The following is a 12,915-nucleotide window of genomic DNA, read 5'->3' on the forward strand; positions in this document are numbered from 1 at the left end:
GTAATCTATAGAAAAGTGGGTGAATAGAGCGAACAACAGATGACCACTGCAGCCATTAGCACTGGGTCTGGCCCAGTTGGAGGTGTTTAGGAGGGAGTTTGAGCCCCAGGGAGTTGGTTCCTAGCGGGTCGATCATGTTCTTGTAGCGTTCTCCTCTGTGCTTCATCAGGAAGGGACCCCAGTCCGGCTGAGGGGAGCACACTAGCTTCAGACGCTGTGTAGGAAAAAACATAGTTAAATTCATTACATAACATGTCATAATACCAGGGTAACATATTAGGACACCATTAAAACACTGTTGTATAAAAACCATGGTCCCTTGAGCCAGATGTCCTGGAACAACTGTAGTAACAAAGCATCAGAAGAATATTCCAATTATTTTCACTCTTTTCTAGGATGATCTTACCAAGCATCTCAATTTCACTATCAAGCTACATTAGGCATTATTAGGCTACCTCGGGCTATATTAGGCATTATTAGGCATTATTAGGCTACATTAGGCTACATTAGGCATTATTAGGCATTATTAGGCTACATTAGGCTACATTAGGCATTATTAGGCTACATTAGGCTACATTAGGCATTATTACGCTACATTAGGCATTATTAGTCATTATTAGGCATTATTAGGCTACATTAGGCTACATTAGGCTACATTAGGCATTATTAGGCATTATTAGGCTACATTAGGCTACATTAGGCTACATTAGGCTACATTGGGCATTATTAGGCTACATTATTGGTTCATTACATAACATGGAAGATGAGAGAGACAGTAAATGTCTTTAGCAGGGGGAGGGGGGAGCTACAGTAAATGTCTTTAGCAGGGGGAGGGAGGAGCTACAGTAAATGTCTTTAGCGGGGGGAGGGAGAGACTACAGTAAATGTCTTTAGCGGGGGGAGGGGGAGACTACAGTAAATGTCTTTAGCGGGGGGGGGAGCTACAGTAAATGTCTTTAGCGGGGGGAGGGCTACAGTAAATGTCTTTAGCGGGGGGGGGAGCTACAGTAAATGTCTTTAGCGGGGGGGGAGCTACAGTAAATGTCTTTAGCGGGGGGAGGGCTACAGTAAATGTCTTTAGCGGGGGGGGAGCTACAGTAAATGTCTTTAGCGGGGGGAGGGCTATAGTAAATGTATTTTACAGAGGGGGGAGCTACAGTAAATGTCTTTAGCGGAGGGAAAGCTACAGTAAATCATCTCATACCTGGATGAAGGTGCCGGGGGCCAGGTGCATCTTGATGCCAAACATGATGGGGATCCAGATAACAGAACACACCACCATGAGCCAGCCCATCACCATGGACCAGGTGGGGTAGGTGTAGGTCTCATAGGTCATCACCTTCCAGTGGTACAGACTCAGACCCAGGATAAACTGTAGTACAGACAGAAGACAGGGACAACCGAGACATTAAAGGCTACTGAGCATTAGCTGAACCATAGAAACATAATTATTAGAAGGGATAAAGCCCCTGCATTTGACTAGAACAGTGTTTCCCAAAGTCGGTCCTGGGGCCCTCCCTGGGTGCACGTTTTGGTTTTTACCCTAGCACTACACAGCTGATTCAAATAATCTTTTGAATCAGCTGTGTAATGCTATAGCAATACCCTAAATGTGCACCCAGGGTGGGCCCCAGGGTCGAGTTTGGGAAACCCTGGACTAACACACTCATGGACGTGGTATAGTGATGCACAATGTCCATGTCATTCTATTTTTATGCAGTTAACACCATGTCTTATGCCAAAAGCAACATGTTCTATATAAAATTACACAGAGCAACATTGGAATATAGAGTATATTTAATATTGGCCTGGGGATGGTAGCACCTACTGTGAGAATGGTGGGGGTCACAAAGGCCCAGCAGACCCTCCAGAACATGTTTGGCTGGAACCCGATCATCATTTCAATGTCTTCACAGAACCTCTTCAGACCTAGAACACAACCACCAGTTAGTTTGAGTCCTTTCACACACAGTACCAAGGTGGATAATGGTTCATGTTACTCAATTAAAGCATATCTTGAAAACATTTACAGGAATGCCGAATAAGGTCTATGCCGAATAAGGCATCTGTCGAATACGGTGACATTACAATGATAATGCGACACTGAAAAAACTGTACAAACACTGGACCAGTGCCTGTCAAAACCACACGACTCACCATAAATGTATGAAACTCCCACCAGTTCAAAGATGGCGATGATGATCAGAGAATACGAGGCTGCGTATGTGTCCACCAGCTGAAGCATATACATTCCATTCTGTCAGGATGGGATACAAAACCCATCAGAGCACTAAAAACGTAGCAGTCCTCTATACAGTCTCACTGACTCTCGATGTCATTCTATTGGTTTGACTGTGTCTCCTTAGTGTTTGAGACGTGGCACTCAGACACCGAAACTGTATAATACATTTACTGCATTCACAAAATGACTAGGGCCGGGATTTAGCCGTTGTAGAGCAGTGCTCTACACAGCGCCTTTTCAAGGCATCTTCCCCCACATTCACGCTGAACACTGCAGACGCACGTTGAGGATCAGATTAGGCCTTACCTCTGTGATCATGGGGTACCCCAGGATGTAGAAAGAGGTGCAGCACCCCAGGGTGAAGAGGGCCTTGTACTTCCTCAGATATCTGGGGAACTCATCTGACACAGACGTCACTATGGTCTCAATAGTGGCAAACTGAGACAGGGATAGTAGATACATAGTTAATACAATGGATTCTGTCAATCAACAGAAAGCAACATGACATGATCTTGGTACTACACACACTTACAATCAACCACTAAGACCTTGTGGAGGTCTTATCAACCACTAAGACCTTGTGGAGGTCTTATCAACCACTAAGACCTTGTGGAGGTCATATCAACCACTAAGACCTTGTGGAGGTCTTATCAACCACTAAGACCTTGTGGAGGTCATATCAACCACTAAGACCTTGTGGAGGTCTTATCAACCACTAAGACCTTGTGGAGGTCTTATCAACCACTAAGACCTTGTGGAGGTCTTATCAACCACTAAGACCTTGTGGAGGTCTTATCAACCACTAAGACCTTGTGGAGGTCTTATCAACCACTAAGACCTTGTGGAGGTCTTACCAACCACTAAGACCTTGTGGAGGTCTTATCAACCACTAAGACCTGTGGAGGTCTTATCAACCACTAATACCTTGTGGAGGTCTTACCAACCACTAAGACCTTGTGGAGGTCTTACCAACCACTAAGACCTTGTGGAGGTCTTATGCGACACTTGGAGCGATGACACCAAAGTAATTAAATACACACACTTACATCCACACAAAACAGAAAGCAGAACAATAGTTACCATGGTATCCAGTCCCAGTGTGAGTAGCATGAGGAAGAAGATGATGGCCCAGAAGGGAGAGAGCGGAAGTCTGGTGAGGGCCTCTGGATACACTACGAAGGCTATGCCAGGACCTACAGGATCACAACAAGACAACAGAACTGTCTGGTTACACTAATGTTACTTCAAAACGTTATTTGAATTGAATAGAATAGAATAAAGTTTTTCTTTACCCTCATCAGCCACCTGTTCGATGGGCACTTTCAGCTCATGAGCCATAAACCCGATGACAGAGAAGATGACAAACCCTGCGAAGATGCTGGTGGCACTGTTGGTGCAGGTCACAATGATGGTGTCCCTAAAAGATCAAAGACAGTCGATCAAAGTGGAGGAAGTCTGAAACTGTCTGAAACAAGTTGTTGCATCTACAGTATAGCTTTGCATGTAGGGCATGTTTCCTGGCCCCTTAAGACTAGTCCTGGAGTAAGAAGCATACTCAATGGAGAATCTGTGTCCGGGAAACCGTCCCATAGGGTTTAACCCCACTCACCTGTAGCAGTTGTTATGGAACTTGTTGTAGGAGGACAGCGTGATAAGTCCACCCCAGGCTGCTGACAGGGAGAAGAAGATCTGGGTTGCAGCATCCTTCCACACCTTGGCATCATAGAGTTTCTCCCACTTGGGAGTGATGAAGTAGAGGATGCCATCCCCAGCCCCAGGCAGAGTCACTCCTCTGACCAGCAGAATCACCAGCACCACGTAGGGGAAGGTAGCCGTGAAATACACCACCTATAGAATAGAATAGAACAGAACAGAATACACTACAATAAAATAGAATATAAATACTTTAATAATCCTAGAGGGGAAACTCAATCAGTGCAGCAACACAGACATAAAGACAACAATCCAAAAACAGACACCAATAACCACAACAACTTTATCTCTTAAGAAAAGCCTCAAAAGATGAATATAAGCACGTTGGCTGGAAAGTGACAAAGATTACCTTCCCAGATGATTTGATTCCTTTAGCCAGTGAGGCGTAGACAATAACCCAGGCTAAGAGGAGACAGAGGGCCAGAGGCCAGCGGATGTCCCCTGGGTATTCTATCCCTTTGGAGATGTTCAGGACATTATACCTGCATGGAGAGAGGGAGTGGGAGACATCAGGTTACAACGCAATGTCTTCAAATTAATAAGATATTATTTTACATTTACATTTACATTTTAGTCATTTAGCAGACGCTCTTATCCAGAGCGACTTACAGTTAGCGCATACATTATTTTATCGAACCCACATTTTCTCTGACAAATCTAACTTCAGTCACACACACAGCAGATATTTTTTTTATTTTTACATAATAAACTATACTTACTTAAAATACTCTTCACTTGGGCTGACATAGGTTTTGTTGATCTCAGATGTGATGTTAGTGAGTTTGCTCAGATTCCCAATGACATCGGCAGACAAACAGAATGTAGTATTCCTTATAGAGTTGGTATTCCCATCCCGCAGAATGCATGAATCTGACAGGAGAGCAAAAGCAAAGAAAGTGGGTGGTAGCGTGTGTGAGCAGTTCACTTCTGTGGTGGCTAAAATTGAGGTGGTATGAATAAATCCACTGTGCAGTGCAAGAACAACAGATGGACACAAGAGGGCGTCACAGTAGCCTGCCCTACAGCAAGAATTGTGTCAAGTAAGCATTTTTACAGTACCTGACATTATTGCTTTGCCATAGTTTTCGATGGTGGCCTATTTATATGACTTACAATTCAAATACAGTGTATTTTGATTTTAAAGCCCTGAATAAATGAAATACACAGTATTTTCCCACAATAAACATTTCTAACAACAATGAATCCTTGTATTCCCAATTGGAAGGTGTTCTGCCTTCTGAATACTTACCAAGAAGAAGCATGTCTTTGTCCTTACAATCTTGAGTGTTCCATTCATTCTTACAGTTCGCCCAGGGGAGTGAGCCCTTCAACGAAGCGAACAGGTAGTACAGTGTCCAGCACATTATAATGTTATAGTATATGGCAATCAAGACTGATATTATCAACATGGCAATCCCGCAACCTAAAATAACGAATGAGACGAAATATAGAAATTACTCTTTTGAACCTGAAATGTACAGGTTATTAAAAAAAATGTTTTATGGACTATGCTTACTTACTGTTCAAGTATGATCGCTGTTGTTTGGCTTACCTTGAAGAGCAGGGATTGCTTTCCATACTGACACGGGCCCTTGGCTTGCAAACTGACCCAAGGACACCTCCAATAAGAATATGGGGATTCCAGCAAGGCCCAACATGATTAAATAAGGAATCAAGAAAGCACCTGCAGGAAGAATGTGGAAACGAAACTGAATGTCAGGCAGCTCAATCCGACCACAGCTTTGTAGGAAATATAGGCTGAATGGTAAAATTATTGGACGGGAAATATGTAATTTCACAACATATAAATGTAAATTGTGGTTGAATCACAATTATTATTCGTTTAATTTAATAATATTAACTAGATTATTAAACGAATCACATAATTATTATTGTAATTATGAAGATTATTATTCTTGTAAATAAATTATTTATTTATTATTATTTAATTTGTTAAAATAGGCTATTGAAATAATAGTCAAATGCTAAAACGAATAAGGTCCCTAAAATGAATGAACAGATAGGGATTTTTTTTTTTCTTCCCAAAAAATATTAATGATTTGAATATTTTCTGTTTTCTTTCCTGAGATAAGCAGATGCAGTTGATGAAGTGAACAAACGAATAAAAATTGTTTTGCAACATAAATGTGTCTTTTACCTCCTCCATTTTGGAAGGCTAGGTATGGGAATCTCCAAACATTTCCCAGACCAACAGCATATCCAACCATTGAGAGAATGAAGTCCATTTTATTGGACCAGTTTCCCCTCGCTTTATTCTCATCTCCTCCTTCATCATCATCATCCTGGGGGAAGCAATTAACGTTTAACGGTTAACTTCAAATGTGTTATTTAAAAAAACTAATATAAGTGATTGATGTCGAAAAGTCTTTAATGATCCTCTCTCAATTTGATATATTCCTGCACATTTCACACTTTTTGTATTTATAAATGTAGGACTATTGTTCTTCGACACTGAATTTGAAAATTCTACCTATCAATTCTAATGATTCTGTTTGGATTAGGCTACAGTCCTGATGCGTTCCATCACTTCCACACAAAGGGCGCTATCTGGTTTTATATGTCCCCAGGGAATAGAACAATGGAGAGGGCCTGCAGCGTTACAAATTACTCCAAAACACCCTGCTCTGCAGTAAGCAATACATTGGGACCGAACACCAGCGAAATGCTCTCAGGAAAGTGAAATTCGTTTAGGCTGCACACCAGTTTACACTTGTCAAATGAAATCAGCCATTGACTATGTTCTGGTCATGCTTTTTCTCGCGTCATGCCTGAGTAATAAAGGAATGGGCACTTACCCCGTCCCCGGTCACTGTGCCAGGTAGAACCGAATTGTTTCCATCTGTCCCCAGTATCACAGTGGTGGGACTAATCTCCGTCCCCGTGCCATTTTGCTCTACTGGGCTCCTTGTAGCACTTTGATTGGGACAGGAAGCTGTGCCATGAGAGGGTATCGTAAAATGATCCTCAGAGGCACATTCCGCTCCAACAGTATCCTCCTTGGGTGCAAAATCAACGTCGTTATTATGCGTTGCAGGTGCGTCGGTTTTAAACGTCCCATTCCTTGTGTTAGGCATATCCACCGGTTGAGAAAAAGTTTGTTCCTTGGTTTTTGAGGGAGGCTGCCAGTTTGAAGAGGGTAGATCTGGGACATTCTCTTGTTTGTTTATTGTAACTACGACCGCTCCATTATCTGATTGTGGTAACGAATCCTGAGTGGAAGGATCAGATACCTGCCGGTTGTTCATCTCTTCAGAACAATCCTACAAAGGTGAGATGAAAATTCGTTAGAATATTGCAATATACATACAACTGTACAAAATAAATGGTAAAATACATTGGAAAATTAAGTGGCTTAATTGTTGGCTATTCACATATTGGATAACATATATACAATTAGGCCTAGTGAATGTGTTTTCTATTTCAATTCTATTATTGCATCTTTGTGGGACTTCCTTGGTTGTGCATTGGTCGACTCTGGATTGGTTATGTATTAATTATTGCAGAAATTCTTTAATTTTACGGCTCATTTACTCTCGGTCATTCAGTGCAGCAGCAGCGGCGGCCCCTCTCTCTGATTGAACAGGCAATAGACAAGCTGTTGAGCCCACTCTCCCCCAGTCCCAGCCCAGCAGGCATTCTCCACGGTAGTAAAACGTGAACACACCAAATAGATAAAACGATTAACCGTGTAGACCCAATAATCGTTATTGTTTTAAAATTGGGATGCATAAAACTTATTTGCCGAAGTAAAAACACACGAACACAGGCACATATGCGTATAAAAATAACTAAGCTAGTGACAATACATTTACATTTACATTTTAGTAATTTAGCAGACGCTCTTATCCAGAGCGACTTACAATAGAAGAGAATCTTGCAAAAAAGAAGAAAAAAGATGCAAGAATAAGATTAGCCAATAAAATGACAGATACAACTGAACAGAAGAAGTAGAGTAAGGAATGTTTCGCTGCCTGGAGAGAGGGAATGAGCAGTAAACAGAAGCGTCATAGTTTCAGCACAATGCATTTCAGCACAATGGACAGCGACAGTGGTTCAACTACAGTTCAGCCTACAGTAGTCCACTCAGTGTTGACTGAATAAGTGCCACTTCTGATTTTTAATCAAATGTAGTCTGAAAGAACTGTAAGTAGCCACAATCATTGTTTAGGCAAGAATTGAGGCTCAATGAATGCAACTCACCATGTTTGTAGTAAATTCCAGGACAGCCGGAAGCTGAGAAGAGAAGTCAGGACTGCAGCGAGATTGAAAGAAAATGCAAATGCAAAGCTCTGTCGGTGGGAGTATCTTTAGCCTACGTCAGAGTATATAGCAAGGTGCCCTTCGAGGAACGTTTTACTGCTAATAGATGTTCAATGAATCTTCAGTTGGAGATTCACAATTCTTCCAGGAACAACAATGCATGCCTACTGCAGTGCGCACGTTTTGTCACTCCTCTTTCGCTTCCAACTCCAATTAATCCACAAAGAAGACACGAGGGTATACATAAAACAATAAAGCCGACATTAATCTTGTTCACATAAAGAGAAATGCGATCTAACCATGGCTTTAAGAGGTTCGTTTGAGGGCAATGACCGCAATAATTTAATCATAATGAAATACAATTATAATTATTCTATAGTTTCCATATTATGATTAGTAAACCTACAATGTCAGAGTGCATGCAGATCTGACAATTTTCTGTTTTCATCAGCACCAATGCCAGGCAGCGATACAGCACATTATAACCATTCAGGAGGAATGAACGCCTCAGCAGCGCGAGGCGAGCTATACATCTGTGCTTGGCAGTGATAAGCTCTTCCACATGATATTAACTGGCCAGTGGCCACTACGGTTTTAATTACTTTGTCAACCAAGAATAATTGTGATTGATTTCTGCACCTCTTTTCGTCTCCCCTTACACCAGACTTTCTTTCTCAGACCGTTCTGTGAAGAAATACATTGTTTAAAAAATAATTTTTATCAAATTTGTATTGAGTAGATTGGACGTATTTGCTATCTGACATCGTGCTTATCATATTTGCTCAAAACAAAGCGGACATTTTTTTTCAGTAAAATATAATAATGACTATTTATTGCATTTAATTAATCAGTATACGCCTATATAACACAATCAGACTTAACGAAAAATAAACGAATTATGGCTGAAATTAATTATCCACACGCCATAATAACCTCATAATCATTAATAATAATTTATTATTTCAGTAAATATATTTGAATGTGTATCTGGAGGTGAGAGTTTCTGTGTGTTATTTCCTAACAGCTTCTGTCCCTTGTGAGGAAATTGTTTATCTATGTGTTGAGGGTGCTTGTAGGGCCAATGAAGCAGAACTAATAGCTTTTAATCCTGAAACAGCTCCCTGCTCCCAACAGCAGAGAAAACCCAATGCTCTGGGTCCAGTTTATGGTGTGTGTTTGAGTTTGTGTGTGTGTGTGTGTTTCAGGGGATAGCCATTTAATGAACTCTGGCATCCCACTAAAGGACTCCTCAAGATGCCATCTCCTAAACAAACTGTTTGCAGCCTAGAGGCAGAAGAGGGGGAAGAGAGAGAGAGAGATAAAGGGAGAGAGGAGGTAGAGAGAGAAAATGAGAGAGAGACAGAGAGAGAGAGAGAGAGAGAGAGAGAAGAGAGAGAGAGAGAGAGAGAGAGAGAGAGAGAGAGAGAGAGAGAGAGAGAGAGAGAGAGAGAGAGAGAGAGAGATGCACACTGCTATCTCTCCCTAGGCAGGGTGAAACAGATACTTATCAGGACCAACCTCAAAAGGTACAGGGAGTAATTCATCATTTTTCCTTTAGTGGTATCATGTGGGAACAGCGTGTGTCTGATACAGGTCAGTAGCATGCCTTAGGAACAGCCAGATAATGGGGTTTTATGGGGTTTAGTGAAGCGTGAGCTCCTCACACTCACCAGAATAAGGCACAGGGATGGTTGGTTTAATTCTCTACTCTAGAATGGGCAGAGCAAGCATAAAGTCCTAACCCTAACCCTAACCCACAGGGATGGTTGGTTTACTTCTGCATAAAATCATAGCTTCATGTCCACAACCCGGCTCAACCCTAAATTTAGCTTCAACCACAACCCTATTCATAGCTACATGTCCACAACCCAGATTAACCATAACCCAAGCTTCATGTCCACACCCCTGCTCAACCATAAACCTAGCCATAACGCTAACCATAACCCTAGCTTCATGTCCACACCCCTGCTCAACCATAAACCTAGCCATAATGCTAACCATAACCCTAGCTTCATGTCCACACCCCTGCTCAACCATAAACCTAGCCATAACGCTAACCATAACCCTAGCTTCATGTCCACACCCCTGCTCAACCATAAACCTAGCCATAATGCTAACCATAACCCTAGCTTCATGTCCACACCCCTGCTCAACCATAAACCTAGCCATAACGCTAACCATAACCCAAGCTTCATGTCCACACCCCTGCTCAACCATAAACCTAGCCATAACGCTAACCATAACCCTAGCTTCATGTCCACACCCCTGCTCAACCATAAACCTAGCCATAACGCTAACCATAACCCAAGCTTCATGTCCACACCCCTGCTCAACCATAAACCTAATCATAACGCTAACCATAACCCTAGCTTCATGTCCACACCCCTGCTCAACCATAAACCTAGCCATAACGCTAACCATAACCCTAGCTTCATGTCCACACCCCTGCTCAACCATAAACCTAGCCATAACGCTAACCATAACCCTAGCTTCATGTCCACACCCCTGCTCAACCATAAACCTAATCATAACGCTAACCATAACCCTAGCTTCATGTCCACACCCCTGCTCAACCATAAACCTAATCATAACGCTAACCATAACCCTAGCTTCATGTCCACACCCCTGCTCAACCATAAACCTAATCATAACGCTAACCATAACCCTAGCTTCATGTCCACACCCCTGCTCAACCATAAACCTAGCCATAACGCTAACCATAACCCTAGCTTCATGTCCACACCCCTGCTCAACCATAAACCTAGCCATAACGCTAACCATAACCCAAGCTTCATGTCCACACCCCTGCTCAACCATAAACCTAGCCATAACGCTAACCATAACCCTAGCTTCATGTCCACACCCCTGCTCAACCATAAACCTAGCCATAACGCTAACCATAACCCTAGCTTCATGTCCACACCCCTGCTCAACCATAAACCTAGCCATAACGCTAACCATAACCCAAGCTTCATGTCCACACCCCTGCTCAACCATAAACCTAGCCATAACGCTAACCATAACCCAAGCTTCATGTCCACACCCCTGCTCAACCATAAACCTAGCCATAACGCTAACCATAACCCTAGCTTCATGTCCACACCCCTGCTCAACCATAAACCTAGCCATAACGCTAACCATAACCCTAGCTTCATGTCCACACCCCTGCTCAACCATAAACCTAGCCATAACGCTAACCATAACCCTAGCTTCATGTCCACACCCCTGCTCAACCATAAACCTAGCCATAACGCTAACCATAACCCTAGCTTCATGTCCACACCCCTGCTCAACCATAAACCTAGCCATAACGCTAACCATAACCCTAGCTTCATGTCCACACCCCTGCTCAACCATAAACCTAGCCATAACGCTAACCATAACCCTAGCTTCATGTCCACACCCCTGCTCAACCATAAACCTAGCCATAACGCTAACCATAACCCTAGCTTCATGTCCACACCCCTGCTCAACCATAAACCTAGCCATAACGCTAACCATAACCCAAGCTTCATGTCCACACCCCTGCTCAACCATAAACCTAGCCATAACGCTAACCATAACCCTAGCTTCATGTCCACACCCCTGCTCAACCATAAACCTAGCCATAACGCTAACCATAACCCTAGCTTCATGTCCACACCCCTGCTCAACCATAAACCTAGCCATAACGCTAACCATAACCCAAGCTTCATGTCCACACCCCTGCTCAACCATAAACCTAGCCATAACGCTAACCATAACCCTAGCTTCATGTCCACACCCCTGCTCAACCATAAACCTAGCCATAACGCTAACCATAACCCTAGCTTCATGTCCACACCCCTGCTCAACCATAAACCTAGCCATAATGCTAACCATAACCCTATCTTCATGTCCACACCCCTGCTCAACCATAAACCTAGCCATAACGCTAACCATAACCCTAGCTTCATGTCCACACCCCTGCTCAACCATAAACCTAGCCATAACGCTAACCATAACCCTATCTTCATGTCCACACCCCTGCTCAACCATAAACCTAGCCATAACGCTAACCATAACCCAAGCTTCATGTCCACACCCCTGCTCAACCATAAACCTAGCCATAACGCTAACCATAACCCAAGCTTCATGTCCACACCCCTGCTCAACCATAAACCTAGCCATAACGCTAACCATAACCCAAGCTTCATGTCCACACCCCTGCTCAACCATAAACATAGCCATAACGCTAACCATAACCCAAGCTTCATGTCCACACCCCTGCTCAACCATAAACCTAGCCATAACGCTAACCATAACCCTAGCTTCATGTCCACACCCCTGCTCAACCATAAACCTAGCCATAACGCTAACCATAACCCAAGCTTCATGTCCACACCCCTGCTCAACCATAAACCTAGCCATAACGCTAACCATAACCCAAGCTTCATGTCCACACCCCTGCTCAACCATAAACCTAGCCATAACGCTAACCATAACCCTAGCTTCATGTCCACACCCCTGCTCAACCATAAACCTAGCCATAACGCTAACCATAACCCTAGCTTCATGTCCACACCCCTGCTCAACCCTAATGTCCGCACCTTTTGTTTTTCATAAACATTTACGTTTTTCAAGGCAATCAAATACAAAATATTTGACAAATGAGGACATGAACATTCCAGCTCCCTTCATCTCTCTGAGCCATTTTCAAA

General features: G+C 42.9%; 1 protein-coding gene across 1 annotated transcript; it reads right to left on the reverse strand.

The window, feature by feature from the left end:
- Positions 1 to 55: 55 nt before the first annotated feature.
- LOC311134857 (sodium- and chloride-dependent glycine transporter 2-like) lies at positions 56 to 7,050 on the reverse strand (the record flags this gene model as incomplete). Its single annotated transcript, XM_084168632.1, has 14 exons — positions 56 to 214; positions 1,205 to 1,372; positions 1,829 to 1,929; positions 2,158 to 2,257; positions 2,549 to 2,680; positions 3,323 to 3,435; positions 3,535 to 3,659; positions 3,852 to 4,090; positions 4,305 to 4,437; positions 4,675 to 4,825; positions 5,205 to 5,378; positions 5,508 to 5,639; positions 6,114 to 6,258; positions 6,775 to 7,050. The coding sequence occupies 14 exons, from the start codon at positions 7,048 to 7,050 to the stop codon at positions 56 to 58; spliced, it is 2,148 nt and encodes a 715-aa protein (XP_084024758.1).
- Between the last annotated feature and the right edge of the window lie 5,865 nt (positions 7,051 to 12,915).

This window comes from Coregonus lavaretus (genome assembly GCF_964263955.1).
Source record: "Coregonus lavaretus genome assembly, chromosome: 9".
Lineage (NCBI taxonomy): Eukaryota > Metazoa > Chordata > Actinopteri > Salmoniformes > Salmonidae > Coregonus > Coregonus lavaretus.